At 50.2% G+C, this 24410-nt stretch overlaps 2 protein-coding genes across 3 annotated transcripts in view; both read left to right on the top strand.

The window, feature by feature from the left end:
• LOC139177336 (zinc finger protein 470-like) overlaps positions 1–1498 on the top strand; it is a 31650-nt gene extending 30152 nt beyond the window's left edge. The window contains 1 exon segment of the mRNA XM_070772397.1: positions 274–1498. Within this exon segment, the coding sequence (XP_070628498.1) occupies positions 274–1360 (1087 nt within the window). The 3' untranslated portion in view covers positions 1361–1498.
• Positions 1256–20033, top strand: SMIM17 (small integral membrane protein 17). 2 transcript variants are annotated; one of them, XM_070772388.1, is made up of 4 exons: positions 1256–1390; positions 12825–13085; positions 14732–14808; positions 17188–20033. In XM_070772388.1, exons 2-4 carry the CDS (start codon positions 12923–12925, stop codon positions 17296–17298), a joined length of 351 nt encoding a protein of 116 aa, XP_070628489.1. In that variant the 5' UTR covers positions 1256–1390; positions 12825–12922; the 3' UTR covers positions 17299–20033. The 2 variants fall into 2 exon arrangements, with proteins under 2 accessions (XP_070628489.1, XP_070628490.1); XM_070772389.1 differs by lacking the exon at positions 1256–1390 and adding an exon at positions 7901–9417.
• The last annotated feature ends 4377 nt before the right edge of the window (positions 20034–24410 follow it).

Raw genomic sequence — 24410 nt, 5'->3', positions numbered from 1 at the left:
GGCCCGAAGGAGGAGATTTCGGAAGACGGACCATCCGCAGAAGGGCCCGCCAGGCACGGGGCCGGGGGTACCGCCCTGGGCGGAGCGCGCATGCAGGGTGACCTCGTGGACACGCCGCGGGGGAGCGCTCGGACCCGTCAGGGACGACGGGGAACCTCCCGGGAGTCGGCCCCCGAGTGCCCCCCCGGCGCCCCCCAGGTCGGCCATGCGGGGAAAGGGCCTCGCAGGTCACTCGGACCTCGGGAACCCCTCCAGGCCGGGCGCGGAGAAGAGCGCCTACGGCTGCAGCGAGTGCGGCAAGGCTTTCGGCCGCAGCTCGTCGCTGACGAAGCACCGGCGCATCCACACCGGCGAGAAGCCCTTCCGGTGCGACGCGTGCGGGAAGCAGTTCCTGGAGCGCTCGTCGCTGACCATCCACCGGCGTGTGCACACGGGCGAGAAGCCCTACGCCTGCGGGGACTGCGGCAAGGCCTTCAGCCAGCGCATGAACCTGACGGTGCACCGGCGCACGCACACCGGCGAGAAGCCCTACGCCTGCGGGGACTGCGGCAAGGCCTTCCGGAAGACCTCGTCCCTCGCCCAGCACGAGCGGGTCCACACGGGCGAGAAGCCGTTCGCGTGCGGGGACTGCGGCAAGGCCTTCAGCCAGAGCATGCACTTGGTGGTGCACCGGCGCACGCACACCGGCGAGAAGCCGTACGCGTGCGGGGAGTGCGGCCGCGCTTTCAGCCAGCGCATGCACCTGACGGAGCACCGGCGCACGCACACGGGCGAGAAGCCCTACGCCTGCGGGGACTGCGGCCGCGCCTTCAACAAGAGCTCGTCGCTGACGCTGCACCGGCGCAACCACACGGGCGAGAAGCCGTACGCATGCGGCGAGTGCGGCAAGGCCTTCAGCCAGAGCTCCTACCTGATCCAGCACCAGCGGCTGCACATCGGCGTGAAGCCCTTCGAGTGCGGCCGCTGCGGCAAGGCCTTCAGCAAGAACTCGGCCCTGACGCAGCACCAGCGCCTGCACACCGGCGAGAAGCCCTACTCCTGCCCCGTCTGCAAGAAGCACTTCACGGGCCGCTCGTCGCTGGTGGTGCACCAGGTGGGTCACACCGGAGAGAAGCCCTACGCCTGCGGCGAGTGCGGGAAGGCTTTCGGCCAGAGCGCCTACCTCATCGAGCACCAGCGCATCCACACGGGCGAGAAGCCCTACCGATGCGCGCAGTGCGGCAAGGCCTTCATCAAGAACTCCTCGCTCACCGTGCACCAGAGGATCCACACCGGGGAGAAGCCCTACGCGTGCGGCGAGTGCGGGAAGACCTTCAGTCGGAACACCAACCTCACGCGGCACCTGAGGGTCCACGTCTAGGGAGGCTGGCCGCCCCCCAGTCTGCACCAGGTGAACGGGGTCCTAGGCTCGGAGTCTCCCCCCGGATGGGCGGGGTCCTCTGCGCGGAGCCTCCACCAGGTGGGCGTGGACCTAACCTCGGAGTCTCCGCCAGGTGGGTGGGGTCCTTAGCTTGAACCTCCACCAGGTGGGCGGGTCCTTACTTCGGCTGTAAGAGGGGGCGCTATGACTTGGGGGCCCAGGGTGGCGCAGCTCCACACAGTCTTGGGATGCGGGGATCCAGGACCGGCTTCAGGTTTACGCGCGCTCCTTCTTGGCCCGGCGTCCTCACCCACGGACCAGAAGGCAAGCTCCTCCGTGCCCAGTGTACTGCGAACGCTGCGAAGTTGAATGTGGCTGGAAACCTAGGGGAGCACCAGGAACCCAGGGCGCCAGAGTTCCGACCCAAGCTCTCAGTAAATAAGCGCCGGGCTGGAGCGTTTCCAGCCTCCGGTCTCCGTTCCGATAGTACGGTGGGGAAGGGCGTGGAGGAGGTGTCTGGATAAGAGCGTGGGGACATTTCTCCTCTTGGCACACACACCCGCGGTCTAGTCCTAACAAGGTGGCCACTGTGAGCTCCCTAAGATCTAGAGGGGGACTCTTCATCCTTCCACATCCCAGCCCCGCTGCAGTCTCGCTAAACCGTTCTGGAAGACCGGACCCCACCCCAGGCTAATAAGCGGTAGAAGTTGGCAAGTTATTCGTGAGGGGGCGGGGGGGGGGGATTTTTTTTTCGAGGTAGCAATAACAGTAACTGCTTCAGATGCCAAAGTTTCTCATGGTGGTCTGTTCAAATTTTTTTTAATAAAACTTTTCACGAAGGAAGTCCAACGTCATTTTAAACAGTCATCAGACGAGAAAGAAACGGGGACCGTGTGTTCAGTCAAAGTCGGTTTCAGTGCTGGTGGGAGAAGGTGGGGGAGCGAGTAGCAGCAGCCTAATATTCAGGGTTAAATGCTTACTGGAGTCAATAAGCTTGCGCGCTGGAGTCTCTTTTCATAGTTGTTTTTGCAGTTAAACTTGAAGGAATGCCCTCAGCTTGACCTGAAGCTTTGTGTACACATAGAGTTCCCCGAGTCTCCTCTTTATGGGGCCTTTTTTGTTTGGTTGGTTGGTTTGGGGTTGTTTGTTTGTTTGGTTGGTTTTGCTGCAGGCTTGCAGGATCTCAGTTCCCCAAGCAAAGACCGAACCCAGGTTAGGGCAGTGAAAACCCAGAGCCGTAACCACTAGCCCTCCAGGGAATACCAGGGCCTTTTCCGCCACTTTTGTTATTTTAATGTTCAGTGCTACTGGTCACAAATGTTCTGGTGTGTCTGAATGTCGCACACTTCCTGACGCCAGTGTTCATGAAGAATAAATAATTCATTCTAAGCAACCACTTAGATCTGCTGGAGAAGGGATAGGCTACCCACTCCAGTATTCTTGGGCTTCCCTTGTGGCTCAGCTGTTAAAGAATCCGCCTGCAATGCGGGAGACCTGGGTTTGATCCCTGGGTTGGAAAGATCCCCTGGAGAGGGGAAAGGTACCCACTCCGGTATTCTAGCTTAGAGAATTCCATGGACTGTATGTCCATGGGGTCGCAAAGAGTTGGACACGACTGAGGAACTTTCACTTTCACTTTTTACATATCAGTAAGTGCACTTCGTGTTGCAGGTCAAAAGAGCAGCCGCTCAGCCATATATAAACATGAATAGTTTTTGAATGTCTGGCAGGGTGTGGGCATCAGGGTGGGCTTGATCCAGGCACCATGCATCAGAGCCATGGCTCTGACTCCCTTCACCCACTGGCCTCGTCCTCAGACTGGCTTCCCTCATGGCTTCATGTGGTTTCCAACAGCTCCTCTTGACACATTTCCTCAGAAACATCCAGTTGGAGACAGGCCTTTTCCAGTCATTGGCAAAACAACAACAACACTTAAGTTTCTTCCAGTTGTACTCACCAGGAACTGATTATTCTGAGGAGAGGAATGCCATGTGCTGCTTGGTTTAGATCTGGGTCTCGCCCTCATCCCCAAAATAGTAGCTGGGGAAGGGGAATGAGTAGGACTGACTGCCCAGATTGGGCTGAAGCCACCGGGGTCGGTTCACCCAGGTCCCAGTCAGGGAGAAGCGGGTGACTTGCGGAAGCCAGCCCCAAGGTCATCATGCTGCTGGAGGCTAACATTTAAAGTCGGATGGCCCCTCTGACTTTTGTCATGACCGTGGGGTTCTGCTGCACAACAAATGTCTGTTCTGACATTTTCTTTGGGAAGCCCTCTCACTGCTGTGATCACCGGGAGGGCCCTCAGTCCTGTCTGTCCTCTGGGCTCTCTTGACCCCGGGATGGGGGTGGAGCCCAAGAGGCTCCAGGTCACATGTCTTTGCTCTGACTTTGGTCTCCATCAGCAAGACCAGATGTTGCGTGACCAGTTTTCCTGCTCAGGGCTGGGGGGTGGTGTGTGGCCAGGAGAGTGACCTGACCCCCAGGGCAAGTGTGAGCCCTTGGTGGACACAGGTGGGTGAGCACCAGCTGTGACTCAGCAGACTCCTTGTAGCCCTCTGTGCCATGGTTCACTGTACTTTAAAATGGGGGTAATGGGTGTCTCTGGGCTTCCCACCTGGCTCAGCGGTAAAGAACCCTCCTGCCAATTTAGGAGACACAGGTTCGATCCCTGGGTCGGGAAGATCCCCTGGAGGAAGTAAAGGCAACCCACTCCAGTATTCTTGCCTGGAGAACCCCATGGACAGAGGAGCCTGGCGGGCTATAGTCTGTGGGGTCGCAGAGGAATAGGACATAACTGAGCAACTCAATGAGTGGGTATCTCCGGAGTCGATAATAGGGCAGTCAGGAGCAGCTAAGCAGCAGGTCCCAGCAACACAGAGCTGCAGACAGCAGAGCCCCTCCCCTCGCACTCTGTCTCTCTTCTGCTCCCTCACCTCTGTTTCAGACCAAAACACCCACGCAGTCCCACTTCTTGTGGTCATTTGGGACCTCCATCCTTGGGGACGCAGGGCTGGTCAGAGCCGGCTGCCAGCCCACAAGCATTCCAGCCTGGAGGAGGTGAGTCTGGTCCACATCTCAGCACCTGGAGGAGAAGCGGCCCAGTGTGTCCCCTCACGTGCCTCGCGGTTCACAGCTGGCTCCCCTCAGACCTACGTGGCGGCTGGGAGATGTTGTTCAGGGGCACGTCCAGGACAAAGTGGAGATGACCATCCCTCGAGCTGCATTTGATGGCCTGTCCAGGCAAATCGTGTAGTCAGTCCCCCCCCCACCACTCACCTCCAGCCCCCGGCTTCTGTAGACGCCCTGGGGGTCGGCATACAGGCAGTGGCTGAGGGAAGGGCAGCTGGCCGAGGCCCAGGCTTTCCTGGATACAGCAGTCTCAGCACCTCCCACTGGAGGGGTTTACGCCCCCTCCTGGTTGCAAGTGGGAAATGCGATCTCTGGCAGGACCGACTCAGCAGGAGGAAGGAAGGAAAGTGAAGTGGGGATGGGGGTAGGAGGGGTCGCTGTCTCCCCTGCACCCCAAAATGCAAAGCAAGTGCTCATGCTCGCCAGTACCAGGGAGACAGCAGCCACAGTTATAAAAGGCTCAGTTTCTAGCCGTTTGGGGATGTTGTAGATTGCACATGTTCCCCTGAAATTCGAATGCTGAGACCTTAACACCCAGTGACTTCAGAACGTGACTGCATTAAAGATAAATAGGACTCTATGAGGTCATATGACTGGGTGCTAAAACAAGGACTTGTGTCCTTCTGAAAGAGAAACATGAGGCCACACGTAGGCAGAGCGACAGTCACGTGAAGAGGCCACAAGAGGACCGCCATCTGCAAGCCAAGGAGAGAGACCTCTGGAGAAACCAGCCCTGCCCAGACCCTGCCACGGTATGCCATAGTCAGCAAGAAAAGTTAGTTGAACCCTTGCTCCTGATCCCAAATAAGAAAACGCTTCCTGTAAACCTGGAATTCAAGCAAAACCAACTTTATCTCTGAGTTTTGCCATGCTGAGATTTGAGGGTCTTGGGACTTCGGTGGTGGTCCAGTGGTTAAGATTCCATGCTTCCACTGCAGTTGGCAAAGATTCAATCCCTGGTTGGGGAACTGAGATATCGCAGTCAAAAAAGAAGAGAGAGAGATTTGATGATCTGTCATGAACTTTTTGACTTTGTTAATCGTTTTAACAAAATTAGTAGGTTTTCGGGTCTTCCCTAATGGTCCAGTGGTTAAGACTCCATGCTTCCAATGCAGGGGGCATGGTCAGGGAACTAAGATCCCACATGCCCTGTGGCATGGGCAAAAAAAATTTTTTTTAATTTTACCCAATTCAGATCCCACATAATTTGAGTCTAATCCTAATGAAAGATGGTTGGCACATTTATTCACCAACTAAAATGATACAAGAATAACACAGTTTACACAATCATTTGCAAGTATGGATTTTTGAGTTTTTTTTAATTGCAAAAGGCTTCTTGTCATTTCAAAAAGTGCCACTAAAAAGGTCCTGATTTCAAATGTTTATAATTCAAGGTAGCATAAAATATAGCCCTGATGTATTTATATAAATTACAATAATATCCTTCTCGCAGTTCCCACCTCACAAGGTCAAAACGAAGCCTCATCAGTAAGTGACATATATAGGGGCTCTCCTGATGGCTCAGTAGTAAAGAATCCACCTGCAGTGCAGAAGATATGGTTTCGATCCCTGGGTCTGGAAGATCCCCTGGAGAAGGAAATGGTAACCTACTCCAGTATTCTTGCCTGGGAAATCCCATGAACAGAGGAGCTTGACGGGCTACGGTCCACGGTGTCACAAAGAATCAGACACGACTTAGCAACTGAGTGCACGCGCATGCTCGTGCACACACACACACACGCACACACACATATACTCATCGAGTATTCCCCATCTCATATCCCTGCTGCCCCCAATCCAACATAACCAACAACCTGAGTCCTGGCACATCTTTCCCTTGTTTTCCTTTGTATACATTTGTACATTTCTCTCTCACAGATGCTTTGGAAACTTTGTGTTAGTAATTCCAGTAAGTAGTAGACAGGTCCTGCCGTCCTAAGAACCAAAATGACTCTGCAGTTTCTTCGTTTGTTTTTCGCTCTTTTGCATTCATCCCACACTCCCCAGAGCCCAGAGAGCTTTGTTTCCAGGCACCAGCAGGGTCACGAGGATGGGTACTTTGAAAAGTGACAGAGAAGGAGGGAGAGAGGGAGGGAGGAGGAGGAGAAAAGCTCCAGCTCGTTTGCCTAGAGGTTCAGTAGTACGGACAGCGCAGCGGGTTCAGCACCACGGACAGATCCACCTGAAAGTTTTCAGCACCACGGACAGAGCAGGAAACCTACTTTCCCCATTGGCCTCTGCGATGCAGAACTTCCTGGTGGTTTAGCCGTAAAGAATCCTCCTGCATTGCAAGAGACCAGGGTTCGATCCCTGGGTCGGGAAGATCCCCTGGAGAAGGAAATGGCAACCTACTCCAGTGTTCTTGCCCGGAGAATTCCATGGACAGAAGAGCCTGGTGGGCTGCAGTCTATGGGGTTCTAGAATCAGAGATGACTTAGCGACTGAATCAGCACCACCCTAACCCTGCTGGATCCTTTTTGAGCAGAGTTTTGAGCCCGCGCCCAACCCTCACCCGCAGGGTCCTTGAATGCTGATATCTGAGTAATCCAGTCTCTCCTGGTGCTGATCTCAGAAACTCAGGCATTGAACACTTAACATGCACCAAACGGAATTTTGGATTTTCTCCACACACACACACAAAAACATGAGCCTACTTAGTGCACCACAGGGCACTCAACTGGCCAGGTTCAAAGCTCAAAAGTCCTTCCTCTTCTCTCATCCCACCCATGCTCGAGGACTCTCAGCTTTAACTCTAAACTATTCATTGAATCTGTCCACTGTTTTCCACATACACTGTCACCACCTCACTCCATCGTTTCTCACCTGGTTTACCAGTGAGTGCTCAGTCTTGTCCAACTCTTCGTGCCCCCATGGACTGTAGCCTGCCAGGCTCCTCTGTCTATGGAATTCTCCAGGCAAGAATACTGGAGTGTGTTGTCATTTCCTCCTCCAGGGGATCTTCCCTACCCAGGGATGGAACCCACGTCTCTTACTGGCAGCTGGGTTCTTTACCACTGCGCCACCTTGGGAAGTCACCAAACCTATAGCCCCTTCTATATCATTTCTTGTATAATAGTTTTAGTGATCTTTGACATTTTAAATTATATTATATCACACCCTTCCATGGATTCTCAGCACACCTACAATAACATTCAAAGATGTTACTGTGGCTTTCAAAACCCTGGATGCCTCTCTGACATTATCCCCCATCACTCTCTTCCTTGCCTGACCACTCTGGTCCCACTGGCCTCCCTGTTGTCCCTCTGGACCTTTGTGCATGCTATCCTCCCTGCCACAAATTCTTGCATAACTGGCTCCTTTCCACCTTTCAGGATTAAGCTCAAAATGCCGCCTCTGCTTAAAAAAGATCACCTCCGGGGCTTCTCTCACTAGAGAAGTGAGAGAAGTGGTTACGATTCCACACATCCACTGCAGGGGGCGCAGGTTTGATCCCAGGTCAGAAAGCTAAGATCCCCATGCCTTGAAGTGTGGCCAAAAAAGCAACTCCCATCTAAAGTGGCCTCACCATTACTATCACATTGATTACATCGCATACTTCATAGAATTAGCACAAACTATATTTTGTATTTTTTTATTTACTTGCCTTTTGTCTAACATCATTACTAGCATGTAAACTTTATTAAGCCATATATCTTGACTGGCCTGGTCACCCAAACAAGCATGTAGCACATAGCAGCTGTTTATAATTATTTGTCGAATGAATGAATGAATGAATTTTCAGCTAGTCATGGAGCCCTGAAGAGATGTCAACAGCACTCGACTTCTGCCAGAACGGTGGTCATATGTGCTGGCCTAAGTTTTTTTTGGCTTTGTTTTTAATTGGTTTGGCTGTGCTGGGTCTTCACTCCTGCACGGGTTTTCTCTCGTTGTGGCAAGCAGGGGCTATTCCAAGAGTTTGTACGCCACAACTCAGACCTGGTGCAGCCAAATAAGCAAACAATTTTTAAAAAAAGAAAATAAGACTGTAAAGGAAGACTATTTCCACCCTTCCCCAACTATGACTTTGTCGAAAATTTTAAGTTTTGATATAGCCTCCAGGAGAGCAATTTGGCAGAGTTCATTGTATTGTATTATTGATAATAATAGCAGCTAACAGCTAATAGGGGCTTCCCTGGTGGCTCAGTGGTACAGAATCCGCTTGCCAATGCAGGAGACTAGGGTTCGATCCCTGAGTTGGGAAGATCCCCTGACGAAAGAAACGGTAACCCACTCCAGTATTCCTCCCTGGGAAACCCCATGGACAGAGAAGCCTGGTGGGCCACAGTCCATGGGCTCACAAGGAGTCAGACATGACTGAGCAACTTAGCAACCACAGCTAATAGCTGTTAAGTGGAGTATATACATTCTTTACTTTTTACCTTCAGAGCAGTGCTGGCAGGTGGTAAGCGAAATTCTTCCCACTTAACAGAATGGGAAACTGAGGCACAAAAGTGACAAGTGACACCCCGAGGACAAGCTAGTGGCAAAGCAGGCTCTGACGGGAGGCGGTCTGGCCTCAGGGTCCCCGCACCGTCACACCCCTGCCCCGTCTCCTCCCGCCTCCCCCTACCCCGGGTGCTGGTTGTAGACTAGGAACCACCAAGAGGCCTGGGAAGTTGCTGGTCTCCGTGGGCGTCCGCAGCCAGGGACGTGCCCATCCGGCCGGGGCTGGAAGGCTCGTTCCACTCTGGCCCCGGCTCACCGCGTGCGCAGCCCCACAGCCACACTGCTGACACGTGGTCACCGTCGCCCCTCTGCTCTCCTCCCCTGTCCCTGCAGGCGCTGGCTCCCCGGGAGGTGGGGGCCGGAGGGGAGAAGGCCGCTTGCTCTCCAACTTCCCCATCTCCCTCCCGCAGCCTCCGCGTCTGCGCAGCCGCGGTCCCTGCGGCGCCAGTTCTGCGGCCCTGGACGGGGTGTGTTTGGGGAGGGTGAGTCCTCCGAGGGACCCCGCGGGCAGGAGCGGGGCAGGGAAAAGGGGCTGGGGGCTCGGACGGCGGGCCGGGGACGCGCGCGTGTGAGCGTGGATGCGTGCACGTGGGAATGCGCACTGGGGGAGGAAGAAAAGGCGCCCCAGGGGGGTGTGGGTCTCGGGTGGGAGGAGTGTCCCCGTCCCTCGAGTGGCAATGGGCTGGGCTGGGGCTGCAGTTCGCCCGGTTTCTCCGTCCCGCCCTGTCTGCCCGCCTCCTGCGGGTCGCACGAGGTTTTTAGCCTCTGTGCGAGGAACCGGGAACCGCCCTGGCTGCCTGGCGCGTCAGCTGCGTGCGCGGGTGCTCCGGTCTGGCGGGGGTCAGGTGTCTGAGCTCGCGGGACCCGCGTGTTAACCGCGTCGCACCTGTGTGCCCGCGCGTGCGCCCTCGAGCATGTGTGTGGCGTGTGTCTGCCTGGGCACGTGTGTACCACCTGCACGGGCAAGGAGCACGCGCGCTGGAGTCGGTCGGGTTTAGGGTCCCTGCCTGGCTCCCGTTAGCTGCGTGCCTTTGTTCAAGGGCCTTCCCAGTCTGTAACACAACAGACTTGTGACAGTAGCTGCCGCGGAGAGTGGCCGGCGGCGAGGATTAGGTTACAGGAAGACGCGGAGTTCTCCGCAGTGCCTGACCCCGGCGTGCGCCGGGAAGCGGCGGTTGCAGTGTTACTTTACTGTGGTGGAGGTGGTGGTTACTGCGTCTCCGTCCTCCTCCTCCTTCTTTCAGACATCCATAGTTTATTGTTTAGTCCAAACACCTTCAAAATGGAAACCCAATACTTTCCACCTGAAACAAACTAGATACTACCTAGTATATAATGCTTAACACATTACAGCAATAAAGATGACACTATTGTCTTATACACCGACTACAGCCAATGGCAGAGCCAGTTTGGTTGCAATAGCGTCATGGTCCGTCCTCAGAGGATGACCCGTTACTATGATAAGATAATAGTTGAGGCTCTTAGGTGTGAACTCACACACACACACCCCTGTCACACCCGCACATTTCTCTCTGTCCTGTGCCCCTCCTCCCTCCTCCGTGAATCGGGTTCTGCATCTTCTGACATGGGTCGGGGGACTCTTGTCTCCTCCATCCCCCGCCCCCTCACCTGCATTCTCTCCACTTCCCACGCCTTCTTACCCCTCAGCTAAAACACACGGTTAACTACTTGATGGGTGATCATTTACCTCGAGAGGCTAAAGCCGGTTTTATGTTCTTGTTCTAGGACGTTGCATGTATTAACCACCTTGCATAATGTAACCCACTGAGTATACTCCTGGATAAGCATTTAGAAAAAGAGTACAGGGCCTTCCTGGTGGTTCAGTGGTTAAGACTGTTCTCAATACAGAGGGCACAGGTGCGACCCCTGATGGAGGAACTAAGATCCCGCATGCAGTTCAGCAGATAATACAAACAGGCTGAGTGTAAAAAAATAAATCGAGAGCCCCCTTCCTCCTTCTGTCTTTTACTTTGACTCTTCTGAAAGTGAAAATGAAATACAGGTCCAAGAAATTCTCTGTTGTAAGGAAAACATGAAGAGGTCTCAACGGAGGCGTGCGCAGCGAAAGGAAATGGAGTGGAGTTGCGGCAAAGGCGCGCTGCAGGGCTCTGTGTGGACAAGCCGCCCCTTCCTCCCAGCCACTGTTTACCCGTGAAGACGCGGGCCCAGTGGCCCCCATCTTTTGATTTCTTGAGGAAACACTGGAAATCTGTATTTTCAGTTGACATCGTCCGCATTTTAAAATGCCAATAATTATTTCAAACCCTTGAAAGGAAGACATTGTGTAAGCCAACCGCACAGGTGTTGGGGCTAGGTTAGACCCTGGGGCTGCCCGTTTGCAACTGTGTTGTGGGCTGGGGAGTGTGGAGCGGGTGCAGAGAGGAGGCTGTGAGCACAGACAACGTTTCCCAAGACAACAAAAGCAAAAACTGGCCTTGGCGGAAAAGTAGTGAGACAGCCCCAGTAGGGAGTAGCGTTTATTGCCTTGGGCCATTTAATTTTTATTTCACAATGGGGTGCGGCTGGTTCGCAGTATCGCGTTCGTTTCAGGTCTTCAGGGAAGTGAGTCGTCACACTTGCACTTGCAGCTACTCTTTTCCCACTGAGGTTGTTGCAGAGCACTGAGTTGAGTCCCCTGTGCTGTTCAGTAGGTCCTTGCTGACATTGTATTTTGGCTTTAATATGAGCTGTAGTTAACCTGTGTTTTAGCTGAAGGGTGACAAGGCATGGGAAGTCGAGAGAATGCAGGTGAGGGGGCGGGGGGTGGAGGAGACAAGAAAAAAAATCTGATTTAAAATGAAATAGTCTTTCACACTCTCATTTTATATCTTGCCAACTTGAAATTCAGGAGGCTGTCACTTGTCAAGTTGACAAGATATAAAATGAGAGTATTAAAGAACGTATCATTTTAAAGTATTTATTTCTTTTTGGCTATGCCGGGCCTTAGTTACAGCACTCAGGGTTTGCGGCATCCGGGATCTTTAGTTGTGGCGTGTGGGTCAGTTCCCTGACCAGGGATGGAACCCAGGTCCCCTGTGTTGGGTCCTTGGAATCTTAGCCACTGGACCACCACGGAAGTCTCTAAATTAGATTTTTTTAATCCTTGTCTGTCAGATACTCCTCCTCCTTCTTAATGATCACAGAGGAGAAAGTCAATGCTGCAGGGGGCTCGAGGGAAGACTGGGGTCCTTCTTTTTGCAGCCAGAGGGGTTACAGGGGGTGGGGTACTCTCTTTTCCTAAAAGCTTCTGGGTCTGTGCTTTGGTTGTGGAGTGTGTGTGTGGAGTGTTTGTGTGTGTGTGGAGTGTTTGTGTGTGTTTGTGTGCACACTTGCCTGAACCACCCTCTGGCCATCCTCTCTAAACTGCTTATTGCCCTTCTTGTTTTATTCATCTCTAGAGCATTTGTCATCATTTGACATATTGTCTGTCTGCCCCACTTCCCGCCACTAGAGAGCGAGTCCCAAGAGGGGAACTCTGTTCCGCTCAGCGCTGTGTCTCTGTGGTTGCTGTTTGGTCGCTCAGTCGTGTCTGACTCTTTGCGACCCCATGGACTGCAGCCCACCAGCCTCCCCTGTCCTTCACTATCTTCCGGAGTTTGCTGAGATTCATGTCCACTAGCTGCTGATGCTATCTAATCTTCTCAGCCTGTTTCTCTGGCGCCCAGGAGTTGTCCTGGCACAGGGCTGGCACTCTGTGAATATTTGATCTTCTCATCCTGTTTCTCTGGTGCCCAGGAGTTGTCCTGGCACAGGGCTGGCACTCTGTGAATATCTGATCTTCTCATCCTGTTTCTCTGGCGCCCAGGAGTTGTCCTGGCACAGGGCTGGCACTCTGTGAATATTTGTTGAGTGACTGAATGTCTCTCAGTCCTCAGGTCCCAACTCCTGCTCCCTGGGGAGCTCAGCAGGACCCTGGAACCGGGGGAGGACAAGTAGCCTGTCTTTCAAGTTCCACGTTCTGAAGAGATGCAGAGTCTCAGACCTGAGCAGGTCCGGGGGCTGCTGGAGCCTGAGAGGGCAAAGACCCTGCTGCCTCGGGAGAACAAGGCCTGGGAGAAGCGTGCCGCCTTCGCCAAGGACTGGGTGGCTGTGGAGGTTGGGGCCTCCGGCTGCGGCAGCGATGAGAAAGGTGAGGGCCGGGGTCCCGTGGGAGGTGGGGGTGGCAGAGGCCATGGCAGAGCCTGGGGAAAGGGGACTTCATCCTGCTGCTCCATTCGGCACATTTCTAAATGAAACCTTGTGTCAGTCGGCTTTCTGCTGTGTAACAAGTCAGCCCAAAACCGAGTGGCTTAAAGCCAGTCATTATCTGTCGACGATTCTGCGGGTTGGCAACGCATGCGGCCTCAGGGGATAGTCCTGCTGCCCTTGCCTGTGTTTGCTCCCACTGTGCAGCCGCAGTGGATCGAGAGGCAGCTGGTTCATGTGAGATGGCCTTACTGGGGTGTCTGGATGGTTGGATGGTGCTGACTTACGGCCATGTGTCTCCAGCAGGCTTGTTCAGGCTATTTCTCATCAGGGTGGTTGAAGGGTTCTTAGGACAAACAAGATATGGAAGACCCCAGGTCACAGGCACTTTTTCAGCCTCTCCTGGCAACCTAGCAGCTCTTGGGTGTGCAGAGAGTGGTGTCATTTGCTGAGATGGGGACAACCCGTACAGCACCCCCATAGCAGAATGACAGCTGAACCTTCTACCAGGAAAGGGTTCTTCCTTCTTCCCCAGGAGATAACCAGGCCCTCGACCAAGGTATGGGGAACAAACATCACTTCCAGCAGCGAGGAGGAGGTTTGGGGTTCCTGGCAGGACCTGGGTGCAAAAGAGTGGGAAATACCCATCTTTGGTTCCACCCCTGGTTCTCTCCAGTTTAGCGGTGACAAGAATGCTGAGATTCGAATATGGGGAGATTCCTTCACTGGTGGCTGGAAGCTGGGGAAGCCTCCATCCTCCTGGCTTAACTCTGTGGCTTTTTCTTCTACTCCCTCAGTTTTTGCCAGAGGGCTGTAGAAAAGGAACTATTGTAGCCATTTACCAGGTGGTAGAATAGAGGCTCAGGTGGTGAGTCATGTCACGCGACTCCGTTCAAGTCTCCTGGGTAGTTAGTGGCAGAAATGGGATCAGAGCTCAGGTCTCTTCTTCTCTCCACCCCATCTGAACCACGTACATGCACTGTGTATGTGTGTGTGTGTGTCTGTGTGTGTGTGTGTCTGTGTGTGTGTGTGTCTGTGTGTGGTATGTGTCTGTGTGTCTGTGTCTGTGTGTGTCTGTGTGTGTGTCTGTGTGTATGTGGTGCGTGTGTGTGTGTATGTATGTGTGTCTGTGTGTATGTCTGTGTCTGTCTATGTGTGCCTGTGTGTGACTGTGTGGGTCTGTGTGACTGTGTGTGACTGTGTGTGTCTGTGTGACTGTGGGTGTCTGTGTGTGTCTTTGTGTGTGTTAGGACATCAGCAGGACAGTGTGTGTCTGTGTGTGTCTGTGTGTCTGTGTGTGTCTGTGTGACTGTGTGTGTCTGTGTGTGTCTTTGTGTGTGTTAGGATATCAGCAGGACAGTGTGTGTCTGTGTGTCTGTGGGTGTCTGTGTGTGACTGTGTGTGTCTGTGTAACTGTGGGTGTCTGTGTGACTGTGTGTCTGTGTGACTGTGTCTGTGTCTGTGTGTGTCTTTGTGTGTGTTAGGACATCAGCAGGACAGGTGCGGTGGGTGGGAAGAAAGCAGCACCCACCCAGCTGGCCTGCTCGCTCACTCATGACTCCTTTCTCCTCCATTCCTGCCCTCGCCCAGATCTACCTTCTCCCAAGACTGTGGTTCCCCAGGAGTGGAGCTCGGTGGAGGAAGATGATGAGTCCGAGGACTCCCAGGTGAGCTGGGGATTCCTTCCTCTTTTGATGAGACCCCTCTCTGCAGTTCTTAGTGGACTGTCACACTCCCTTCCTCAGCCTGGAATTTCCAGGCCCCACGAAAGTCTGTCTGGGGATGTGAGCCCCACGAGGTCTCTGGTGGGAAACAGGACGTGTTCCATAGTCGTCAGATGTGGAGTGGAGGGTATCAGGTAGTGGGTGTAACTCCATCCATGTATACCCTCCAACCCTTCACTCATAAATGCTTCATGACTTAACCATTCATTCCTCTGTCCTCTCATTTATTCACCCAAGCTTTCATCTGCCTACTCATCCATATACCCATTCCACCCACCCATCCATCACCCATTCATCCATCCATCCATCCATTATCCATCCAGCCATCATCATCCATCCAGCCATCACCCGTTCATCCAGCCATCCATTATCCACCCATCCATCACCCATTCATCCATCCATCCATCCATTATCCATCCAGCCATCATCATCTATCCATCCATCACCTGTTCATCCAGCCATCCATCATCCATTCGTCCCTCCAGCCATCCATCCATTATCCATCTAGCCATCATCATCCATCCATCCATCCCCTGTTCATCCATCCATCCATTATCCACCCATTCATCACCCATTTGTCCATCATCCATCCATCCATCACCCATTCATCCAGCCATCCATTATCCATCCAGCTATCATCATCTATCCATCCATCACCCGTTCATCCAGCCATCCATTATTCAGCCATCCATCATCCATTCATCCCTCCAGCCATCCATCCATTATCCATCTAGCCATCATCATCCATCCATCCATCCCCTGTTCATCCATCCATCCATTATCCACCCATTCATCACCCATTTGTCCATCATCCATCCATCCATCACCCATTCATCCAGCCATCCATCCATCATCCACCCATGCATCCATCTGAGGTCATCCATCCACTTCTGTACCCATCCATCAACTCTCCCATCCACTCACCCTTCTACCAATCCATTCATCCATCTACCCATTGAACACTCCATTCATTTGTCCTCTGATTCATCCACCCATCCTGCTCATTCACACACATGTCCCATCAGTCCATATATGCAGTTATCTCTGTGCCCACTCATCCTCATCATCCATATGCAATCACTCCATCCATTCAACACACCGACTCACCCATCCTTCTATCCACACATCTATCTACTCACCCATTCATCCATCCACTACTTGTTGACTGTTGGAAGGATGTGCCTTTTTTCATCGACCCCTTTGCCTACTCATCCATCCCTCCCTCCATCCACTAATTACTTACTGCGTTTTAATCCAAGTACTCTGAGTAAAACCAAAAAGAATGATTGAGCACGTTCCTTTCATTGGAAGACCTAATGTTTTCTTTGTGGGGGCATAAGACATCAATATGTGAAATAGTAACAGTGGTTCTTTTATTTACATATTTATTTTATGTATTAGAAAGAAAGCGTATAATCACTCTTGGCAACATGTGAGGGTCCCATCTGCCAATCAGATGTCAGAAATCCAGCCTGGACTGGCTCAAGCCAGAAAAAGGCTTTGTCGACGCAAGGTGGGAGAAGGCAAGCTGGACAACCAACCTTGGTAGTGTAGAAATAAGAGCCGCTCCCAGTGGGATGGCTCAGGGGAAGAAGGAAGCAATTCTGTGGGCCAGGAGGGCTATCCTTGCTTAAAAATATTTATTTATTTAGTCATGCCAGGTCTTAGTTGCGGCATATGCGATCTAGTTTCTTGAGCAGGGATTGAACCGGGGCCCCCAGCACTGGGAGCTCAGAATCTTAGCCACTGACACCAGTGCAGTCCTAGAAGGTTTATTCTTCAATATCTGAGAGAGGAAGAGACACCACACCTATGATTTTATTTTATTTCTGTTTAGTTTTTTTTTTCTCAAGCTTTAAGCTTTTTATTTTGTACTAAAGTATAGCTGGTCAACAGCATTGTGGTGGTTTCAGGTGAACAGCAGAGGGACTCAACCGTACATGGACACGCATCCATTCTCCCCCCAGTGCCCCTCCCATCCAGGTGTGTGCAGAGTTTTTAATTAAAACAGCTCTACAGCGGACAGGCTATTTCTTTTTCTTTTCTAAATTTTTGTGTATTTATTTGGCTGCACTGGGTCTAAGTTGAGGCGTGTGGGATCTTTAGTTGCCTGTGTGAATTTTTGGTCGCTTCTTAGTCATGGCGTGTGGGATCCAGTTCCCTGAGCAGGGGTCAAACCTCAGCTGCCTTCATCAGGAGCACCACCAGGGAAATCCCTGATACACGTCTCATTCCCAGTTCCGTAATCCCGCTTTCTTACAGGTGACAATGGTGGCCCCCTCCCCCGCTGATATTTGTGCTTCTTCTTCGTTTCTGTTTCAGGGCTTCGTGGAGTGGTCGAAAGCTCCACAGCAAATGACCGTAGTCTTGGTGGTGTGTGTGATCTTTCTGTTCCTGGTTTTAACTGGGATGCCCATGATGTTTCACATTTAACTATAAAGGCGGCTCTTGTTTGTGTCATGCTCAGGAAGAGCCCTGGTTTAAAAAATCCGGAATAGGTCTTGAATATCATCAAAGGCCTTTTACACATCCATTGAGATGACTTCTGTGTTTCACCTTTTCATGTGCCGTTTCTGCATTACTATATTTCATTGAACTTAAGACATCTTCGATTGTAAGTGCGTGTTATTTTGTGTACTCCTGAGAAACAGAATGCTACTTAAATGTAAGATGTCACCAAGTGGAAGATGCAGCATGACTTCAGAGAAGGTGAACACGTGTGCAACATACGAGCAATGAAATGGAGTCGATTTCTCAGTTACAAATCACCTTTGCATTCTTCGGATGGTGGCACACCTGGCTTTTCAATACTGAATTCTGTTCCTGGATATCTTATGTAGGATCCTTGCCTCTATCTTCTTACATAAGATTGGTGCTATCTTTGTTTCGTTTCGGTGTTGTGCTAAGCTCGCATCATAGAAGGACTTGAGTAACGTTTGACCTTTTGCTGTGCTTTCGAGTACGTTCTGTAGTTTAGGCTGTGCTCAGTCGTGTCTGACTCTTTGTGACCCTCGTGGACTGTAGCCCACCAGGCTCCTCTGTCCATGGGATTTCCCAGGCAAGATTACTGGAGTGGGTTGCCATTTCCTTCTCCAGGGGATCTTCCCAACTCAGGGATCGAATCTGGGTCTCCTGTGTTGGCAGGCAGATTCTTTACCGTTGAGCCACCAGGGAAGCCCTTTCTCGTAGTGTAAGAAGTATCAATTCTTTGACGTGTGGAAACAACTCAGGAAAGGGATCAGGTCCTAGAGCTACGGAAAGGAGGTTTCCATGTGTTCTTAGATGGCTTTTCCATTTCTTCTCTTGTTTTCAGCTCGTTAATACTTTTTAACTCCATTAATTTTGATGATTTATAGTATTCTTTTGTCCCTTAGACTATTCTTCATTCCACTGAATATTTTCCTCCAGATGATTAGCTTAATTATGAACACTATTTTTTGGCTTGGCCAAAAAGTTCGTTTGGGTTCTTCTGTAAGATGGTAGAGAGAAACTTGAATGAAATTTCTGGTCAGCCCCAATATAATTAAACAAAATCTTCTCTTTATTCTGTCCCCATTCTGCCTTTGATTTGTCAAAGTTTTGTCTAGTTTATTATTTTTCTAAAGAACCAGCATTAGGATTTGTTTATGTCCATTATTTCTCTAGTTTATAATTTTTTTTCCTTTAACATGTATTGGGTTTATTTTTTTTGTTGTTTCTATTCCTTGTCTCGATTTTTAAGTTGACCTCTTAATTTATTTATATTCTTTTTATAAAGCTATTTGCTGTAATAGTGCATTTAATAATATAAATGTACTTCTGGTTATAGTCTTGGCCACATCTCAAAGTTGGATAATTCGTGTTCTTGTTTATCTTGTTGTTGCCTAAGTATTTTATTGCAGGGTTTCTAAAGAGTGATTTGAAACTCAGTGACAAGGTCTATTTAAAAAGAGGTTTCTTCCCGATTCACTGCACTGTGAGCGGAGAATGTGGGCCATCACATGTCTGCTTTCAGAACCTTTTAAGAAGCTTTTATCCTGGCCTAGAACATATCCAGTGTCTGTGTATGTTTCCTGGACATTTAAGATGAATATATATTTTCTGTCTGTAGAATTCAAAACTACATGTCGGTTAATTAACTTCATCTTATCAATTACGTTGTTCAGAATCACATGCTATTTAGTTTTGTCCAAACCTACAGGTCAAAAACCAATAAGGCTATGTAAAAATCTGTTAGTATTGATTACACTTGTCAATCTGTTTTTATTAATATATACTTTGTGCATTTAGCAGCCGTGTAACTTGCTGCATATAATATACACAGCACTGTTACGTCTTTGTCAACTAAGTAATACGTGTAAAACACCCAGCACAGGGCCAAGTATAGAGTAGGCACGCAGTAAATGTTGGTTAAAATCGGATTCTTAATCCTTTGCCCCATAGGAAATGATTGTCTTTAACTAATGTAATCCCTTGCCTTAAATTTTACCTTGTCTAATAGTGGTCAATATTACCATCCTGCTGTTTAAGCTTCCTGTGTATGTGTATTTAGACTCTTTGAGTCATTTTGTTTTAAAAGGACTTTGAGTGGTCTCATTTGAGTTTGTTAGAGACATTAGGGCAGATAAAGTGTTGGCTTCTCTCTCTCTCCATTCCTGTCTCTGGCTGATTGTGTCCAACAAGCCACAACTGGCCCGTAAAAGAAACACATGCCTCAGCTGTTCCATTCTTTAGGATTTTATTGGTTGCAGATGGGAGAGTCTCATTTCATATGAACTCAAGCCAAGAAGGGCTTCCCTCGTAGATCATTGGGTAAAGAATCTGCCTGCAATGCAGGGGACCCGGGTTTGATTCTTGGGTTGGGAAGATCCCTTGGAGAAGGAAATGGTCAACCCACTCCAGTATTCTAGCCTGGAGAATTCCATGGACAGAGGAGCCTGGCGGGCTACAGTCTACAGGTTACAAAGAGTCGGACATGACTGAAGCAAGTTAGCACATGTAGCAAGCTAAGAGATTCATTATAGATTCACTTTCACCAACGTTCAGGATGAAACTGGCTTCATTTAGAGTTGGAATGAACTGTCGTGACTGAAAATGTAAATGAGCATATACAAGCTGTATTAAACATGTTATTTGTAAAAGGTGTTGACCCATGCAGAAAATAAAATGAAATATCTCTTTTTCAACAATTATATCCTTGGAGATGTTGGGAAAAGATTCCTGGGTCTTGAAAGATAATTACGAGAAGTATGCAGGGAGGAAGTATGTATCACTATTTTTTATGTGTTAAAAATGTTTCCAGTATTCCTAGAAAAACAGGTCAAGTGTACAGTGGTAAGGAATCCACCTGCCAATACAGGAGACGCAGGTGTCATCCTTAGGTCAGGAAGACCCCCTGGAGAGGGAAATGGCAGCCCGATATAGTATTCTTGCCTGGAGAATCCCGTGGACAGAGGCGCCTGGCGGGCTACAGTCCCTGGGGTGGTCAAGAGTCAGATATGACTTAGCATGCACAAGCAAGTATTCCTGGAACAGAAGCAATGAGTTGAAAGGGGAGACTTGTCCAGGTAAAAAATGGATTTATAAAGAAAAAAATGTAGAGCTGGTTTGTCGTTGTTGTTTTAGTCACTAAGTCATGTCCAACTCTTTGCAACCCCATGGACTGTAGCCCACCAGGCTTCTCTGTCCATATTTCCCAGGTAAGAATACTGGAGTGGGTTGCCATTTCCTCCTCTAGGGGATCTTCCCGACCCAGGGATGGAACCGGCATCTCCTGCATTGTGGGCGGATTCTTTACCACGGAGCCATCTGGGATAAACCATAGACCAGTGGTTACTTATTTCAGCTCTGTCACGTGCCAGAACACTCCTTTCATGGATGATGGAGGTCCCCACCGGCACCCCGATGCTCTGTTCTTCACCCAAGAGCCAGGCGGATCCCATTAAATGTAATTAAGACCGTTCGTAATCCACCCACTTCAGGAAGTCAAAGGCAAAGTCCTCCCCCTGGCCATCCAGCCCCACGAGGACTCGCCTGTGCCCTCCCCCACCGCGCCATGCCTCCCTTTTGTTCCCGTCCCTGCTCCAGCCACACTGGCCCGCGGCTCTTCCGACAAGCCCGTCATGCCCGTCTCAGGACACTGGCACTGGCTCGGGAGCGGACCTCTGCCTGCAGTGTTCTTCCCCACGGACGCCCCCATGGCTCCCTTGGGCCTTCAGCTAAGCCCTTCATCAGGACCTACTGTGCTGTGGCCTGGGTGATGCCTTGAGTACAGGCAAGACTCAGACACTGCGGTTCCGGACCCTGCAGGACACCAGCCGGCAGAGGGCTGTTCTCTCTGTGTGTTTATTTTCCGTTTTGGCTGTGCTGGGTCTTTATGACTGTGTGGCTTTTTCTACCTGCAGTGAGTAGGGGCTCCTCTCCAGTTATGCTCACGCTTCTCATTGCAGGGGCTTCTTTCGTGGAGCACACCTCTAGGGGACTCGGCTTAAGTAGTCGCAGCTCGTGGGCTGAGTGGTTGCGGCTCATGGGCTCCAGCGCACAGGCTCAGTTGTGGCGCACGGGCTTAGTTGCTCCGTGGGCTCTTCCCAGACTAGGATCGAACCCGTGTCTCCTGCATTAGAAACGCAGATCCTTACCACTGGAGCAGCAGGGAAGGTTTTTCTCTTTTTCATTCATTCACCTGGCATTTCTTCACGACCTCTTGTGTGCCAAGGCCTGTGCAGAAAATGACGGGACAAAAAAAAAAAAAAAAATGCAGACAGATTCTCTCCTCCCAGGCCCTCCCTGGTTTCCTCTATAGGGCTGGGAACTGAGAGGGCAGGTGGGCAGGGAGGTAGATGTGTCTCCATGTGTTGATCATTTGCTCCTCTCCACAAGCTCATATGCCCAGTTCACAGACAAGGCACAGTTCAGTTCAGTTCAGTCGCTCAGTCGTGTCTGACTCTTTGCAACCCCGTGGACTGCAGCACGCCAGGCTTCCCTGTCCCTCACCAAGTTCCGGAGCTTGCTCAAACTCATGCCCATTGCATTGATGATGCCGTCCAACCATCTCATACTCTGTCGTTCCCTTCTCCCCCTGCTCGCAATCTTTCCCAGCATCAGGGTCTTTTCAAATGAGTCAGTTCTTTGCATCAGGTGGCCAAAGTGTTGGAGTTTCAGCTTCAACATCAGTCTTTCCAATGGAATATTCAGGACTGATCTTTAGGATGGACTGGTTGGATCTCCTTGCAGTCCAAGGGACTCTCCAGAGTCTTCTCCAACACCACAGGTCAAAAGCATCAATACTTTGGTGCTCAGCTTTCTCTATAGTCCAACTTTCACATCCATATGTGACTACTGGAAAAACCATAGCCTTGACTAGACAGACCTTTGTTGGCAAAGTAATGTCTCTGCTTTTTAATGTGCTGTCTAGGTTGGTCAATAGCTTTTCTTCCAAGGAGCAATCATCTTTTAATTTCATGGCTGCAGTCACCATCTGCAGTGATTTTGGCTTGACACATTAGTTTCTGATAAAATTAAATAACTTTTTCAACCTATCTTGGTGGGAGAAGCAAGGAAATCTGAATATGGACTGGTCAGTGATATTAAGAAATTATTCATTTCATTGTGTGAAAATGATATTGTGGTTGTATAGAAGACATTTTATTTTTCCTTCTGTTTAGTATATGTTCTGCTGAAGTGAGTACAAATTGTTTTTTCCTTAGAGGTGCAAGCTGAGGAAGTGAGAGCATGTCTGTAATTTACTTTAAAATTGACCTGGAAAATAGTCATATAGACAGATTTTCACAACCTATTTTTATTTTTTCACAACCTATTTTTAAAGCAAATATATATTATAAAATATGGTGCATTTCCTTATTTTAAAAGGACAGGTATTACATTTTCTTGTTACCAAAGTTATTTTTAAAAAATATTGAATACTTTATACCTTTCTATATGATTGAAAATGTCATAGCAATTTTTTTTTAATGTGGACGTTCTCTTATGTAGAGAGGTCCTAGTTGCCCTACAACACAGGTCAAGTTTGGAAGAAAGGCTTCAGTCACAACTGAGATGGACAGGGCAGTGGCACCCCACTCCAGCACTCTCGCCTGGACAATCCCATGGACGGAGGAGCCTGGTGGGCTGCAGTCCATGGGGTTGCTGCGAGTCGGACACGACTGAGCAGCTTCACTTTCACTTTTCACTTTCATGCATTGGAGAAGGAAATGGCAACCCACTCCAGTGTTCTTGCCTGGAGAATCCCAGGGACAGGGGAGCCTGGTGGGCTGCCGGCTATGGGGTTGCACAGAGTCAGACACAACTGAAGCGACTTAGCAGCAGCAGCAGCAGCACAACTGAGAAATATTTTTCAGCAATTTTTTTTTTTTCTGGAGCTAAACAAATCACAATGAGGTTTAAATAATCATAAGGGATTCTTTATAATAAATCTTATGACCCCTAAATAAATATTTAAAAAAACCAAAACGATTTAGAGAAAAAGAAGATAAAAAATAGCTTATGCCCAAACTGTGTGAAATGGAAACATCCACCTGCCTTGTCTAAGCACACAGAGGGTCTCAGATGACAAGGAATAAAGGCAAGCTGGAAAACCATTCCATGCGGTACCATGTGGGTAGAAAGGAGCATTATATAACTTTTTAGAATATTTATGCATATGAACAAATATCCACATAAAAATGTGCTTATACATGCATAGAATATTCTGGGAAGATACAAGGCAACTGCTCTGAGTGGTTGCCTCGGGGGAGAGGAGCTTGCTGACTGGTGGGAAGGAGAATATAGAGGTAAGATGATTACTTTTCTTCTTTATAAATTATGTGTGTGTGTGTGCACTCAGTTGCATCTGACTGTAACCCCATGGACTGTAGCCCTCCAGGCCCGTGTCCATGGGATTCTCCAAGCAAGGACATTGGACTGGGTTGCCATTTCATTCTCCAGGGGATCTTCCTGTCCGAGGAATGGAATCCGAGTCTCTTGCATCTCCTGCAGTGGCAGGTGGATTCTTTACCAGCTGAGCCACCAGGGAAGCCCTTATAAATTACAGACTGTATGAATTACTTAGAATAATCTTGCGGAGATCTTGCTGTCTGATTAGACCTTGTGTGTGTGTTCATCTCAGTTGTGTCCGACTCTTTGCGACCCCATAGGCTGTAGCCTGCCAGGATCCTCTGTCCATGGAATTCTCCAGGCAAGAATACTGGAGCGGTTTGCCATTCTCTTCTCCAGGGGATCTTCCCAACCCAGGAATCGAACCCTGGTCTCCTAAACTAGACCTTGTAGCCCTCCGTAATTCCTGGTAATGCAGGTGGTCTGCACTAGTGATTGGCATGTTTCATCCTTCCCTGTAGCCACACCATCGAGTCAGCCCTTCCCACACCACCCCGGGCTTGGCTGTGGAGCCTGCTTTGACCAGTGGAACCAGAAGCAAGCTTGGTGCTATGCCCATGTCTCCCTACTCTAAGTACCAGCTCCCGCCTTGAGGGCTCACCGAGCAAGACGTGAGTCAGCTGAGCCATTCTGGAGCACCAGCCCACAGCTGACCATGGGAGCAGAGCTGAGCC

Source organism: Bos indicus, chromosome 18, assembly GCF_029378745.1.
Source record: "Bos indicus isolate NIAB-ARS_2022 breed Sahiwal x Tharparkar chromosome 18, NIAB-ARS_B.indTharparkar_mat_pri_1.0, whole genome shotgun sequence".
Taxonomy (NCBI): Eukaryota; Metazoa; Chordata; class Mammalia; order Artiodactyla; family Bovidae; genus Bos; species Bos indicus.
This window is presented reverse-complemented; position numbering and strand designations above follow the sequence as displayed.

Coding starts and splice junctions, on each gene's coding strand:
- SMIM17 (XM_070772388.1), top strand. CDS start 12,923: ATGCAGAGTCTCAGACCTGAGCAGGTCCGGGGGCTGCTGGAGCCTGAG. Junction 13,086..14,731: donor CTGCGGCAGCGATGAGAAAG/GTGAGGGCCGGG, acceptor GCCCTCGCCCAG/ATCTACCTTCTCCCAAGACT. Junction 14,809..17,187: donor ATGAGTCCGAGGACTCCCAG/GTGAGCTGGGGA, acceptor TTTCTGTTTCAG/GGCTTCGTGGAGTGGTCGAA.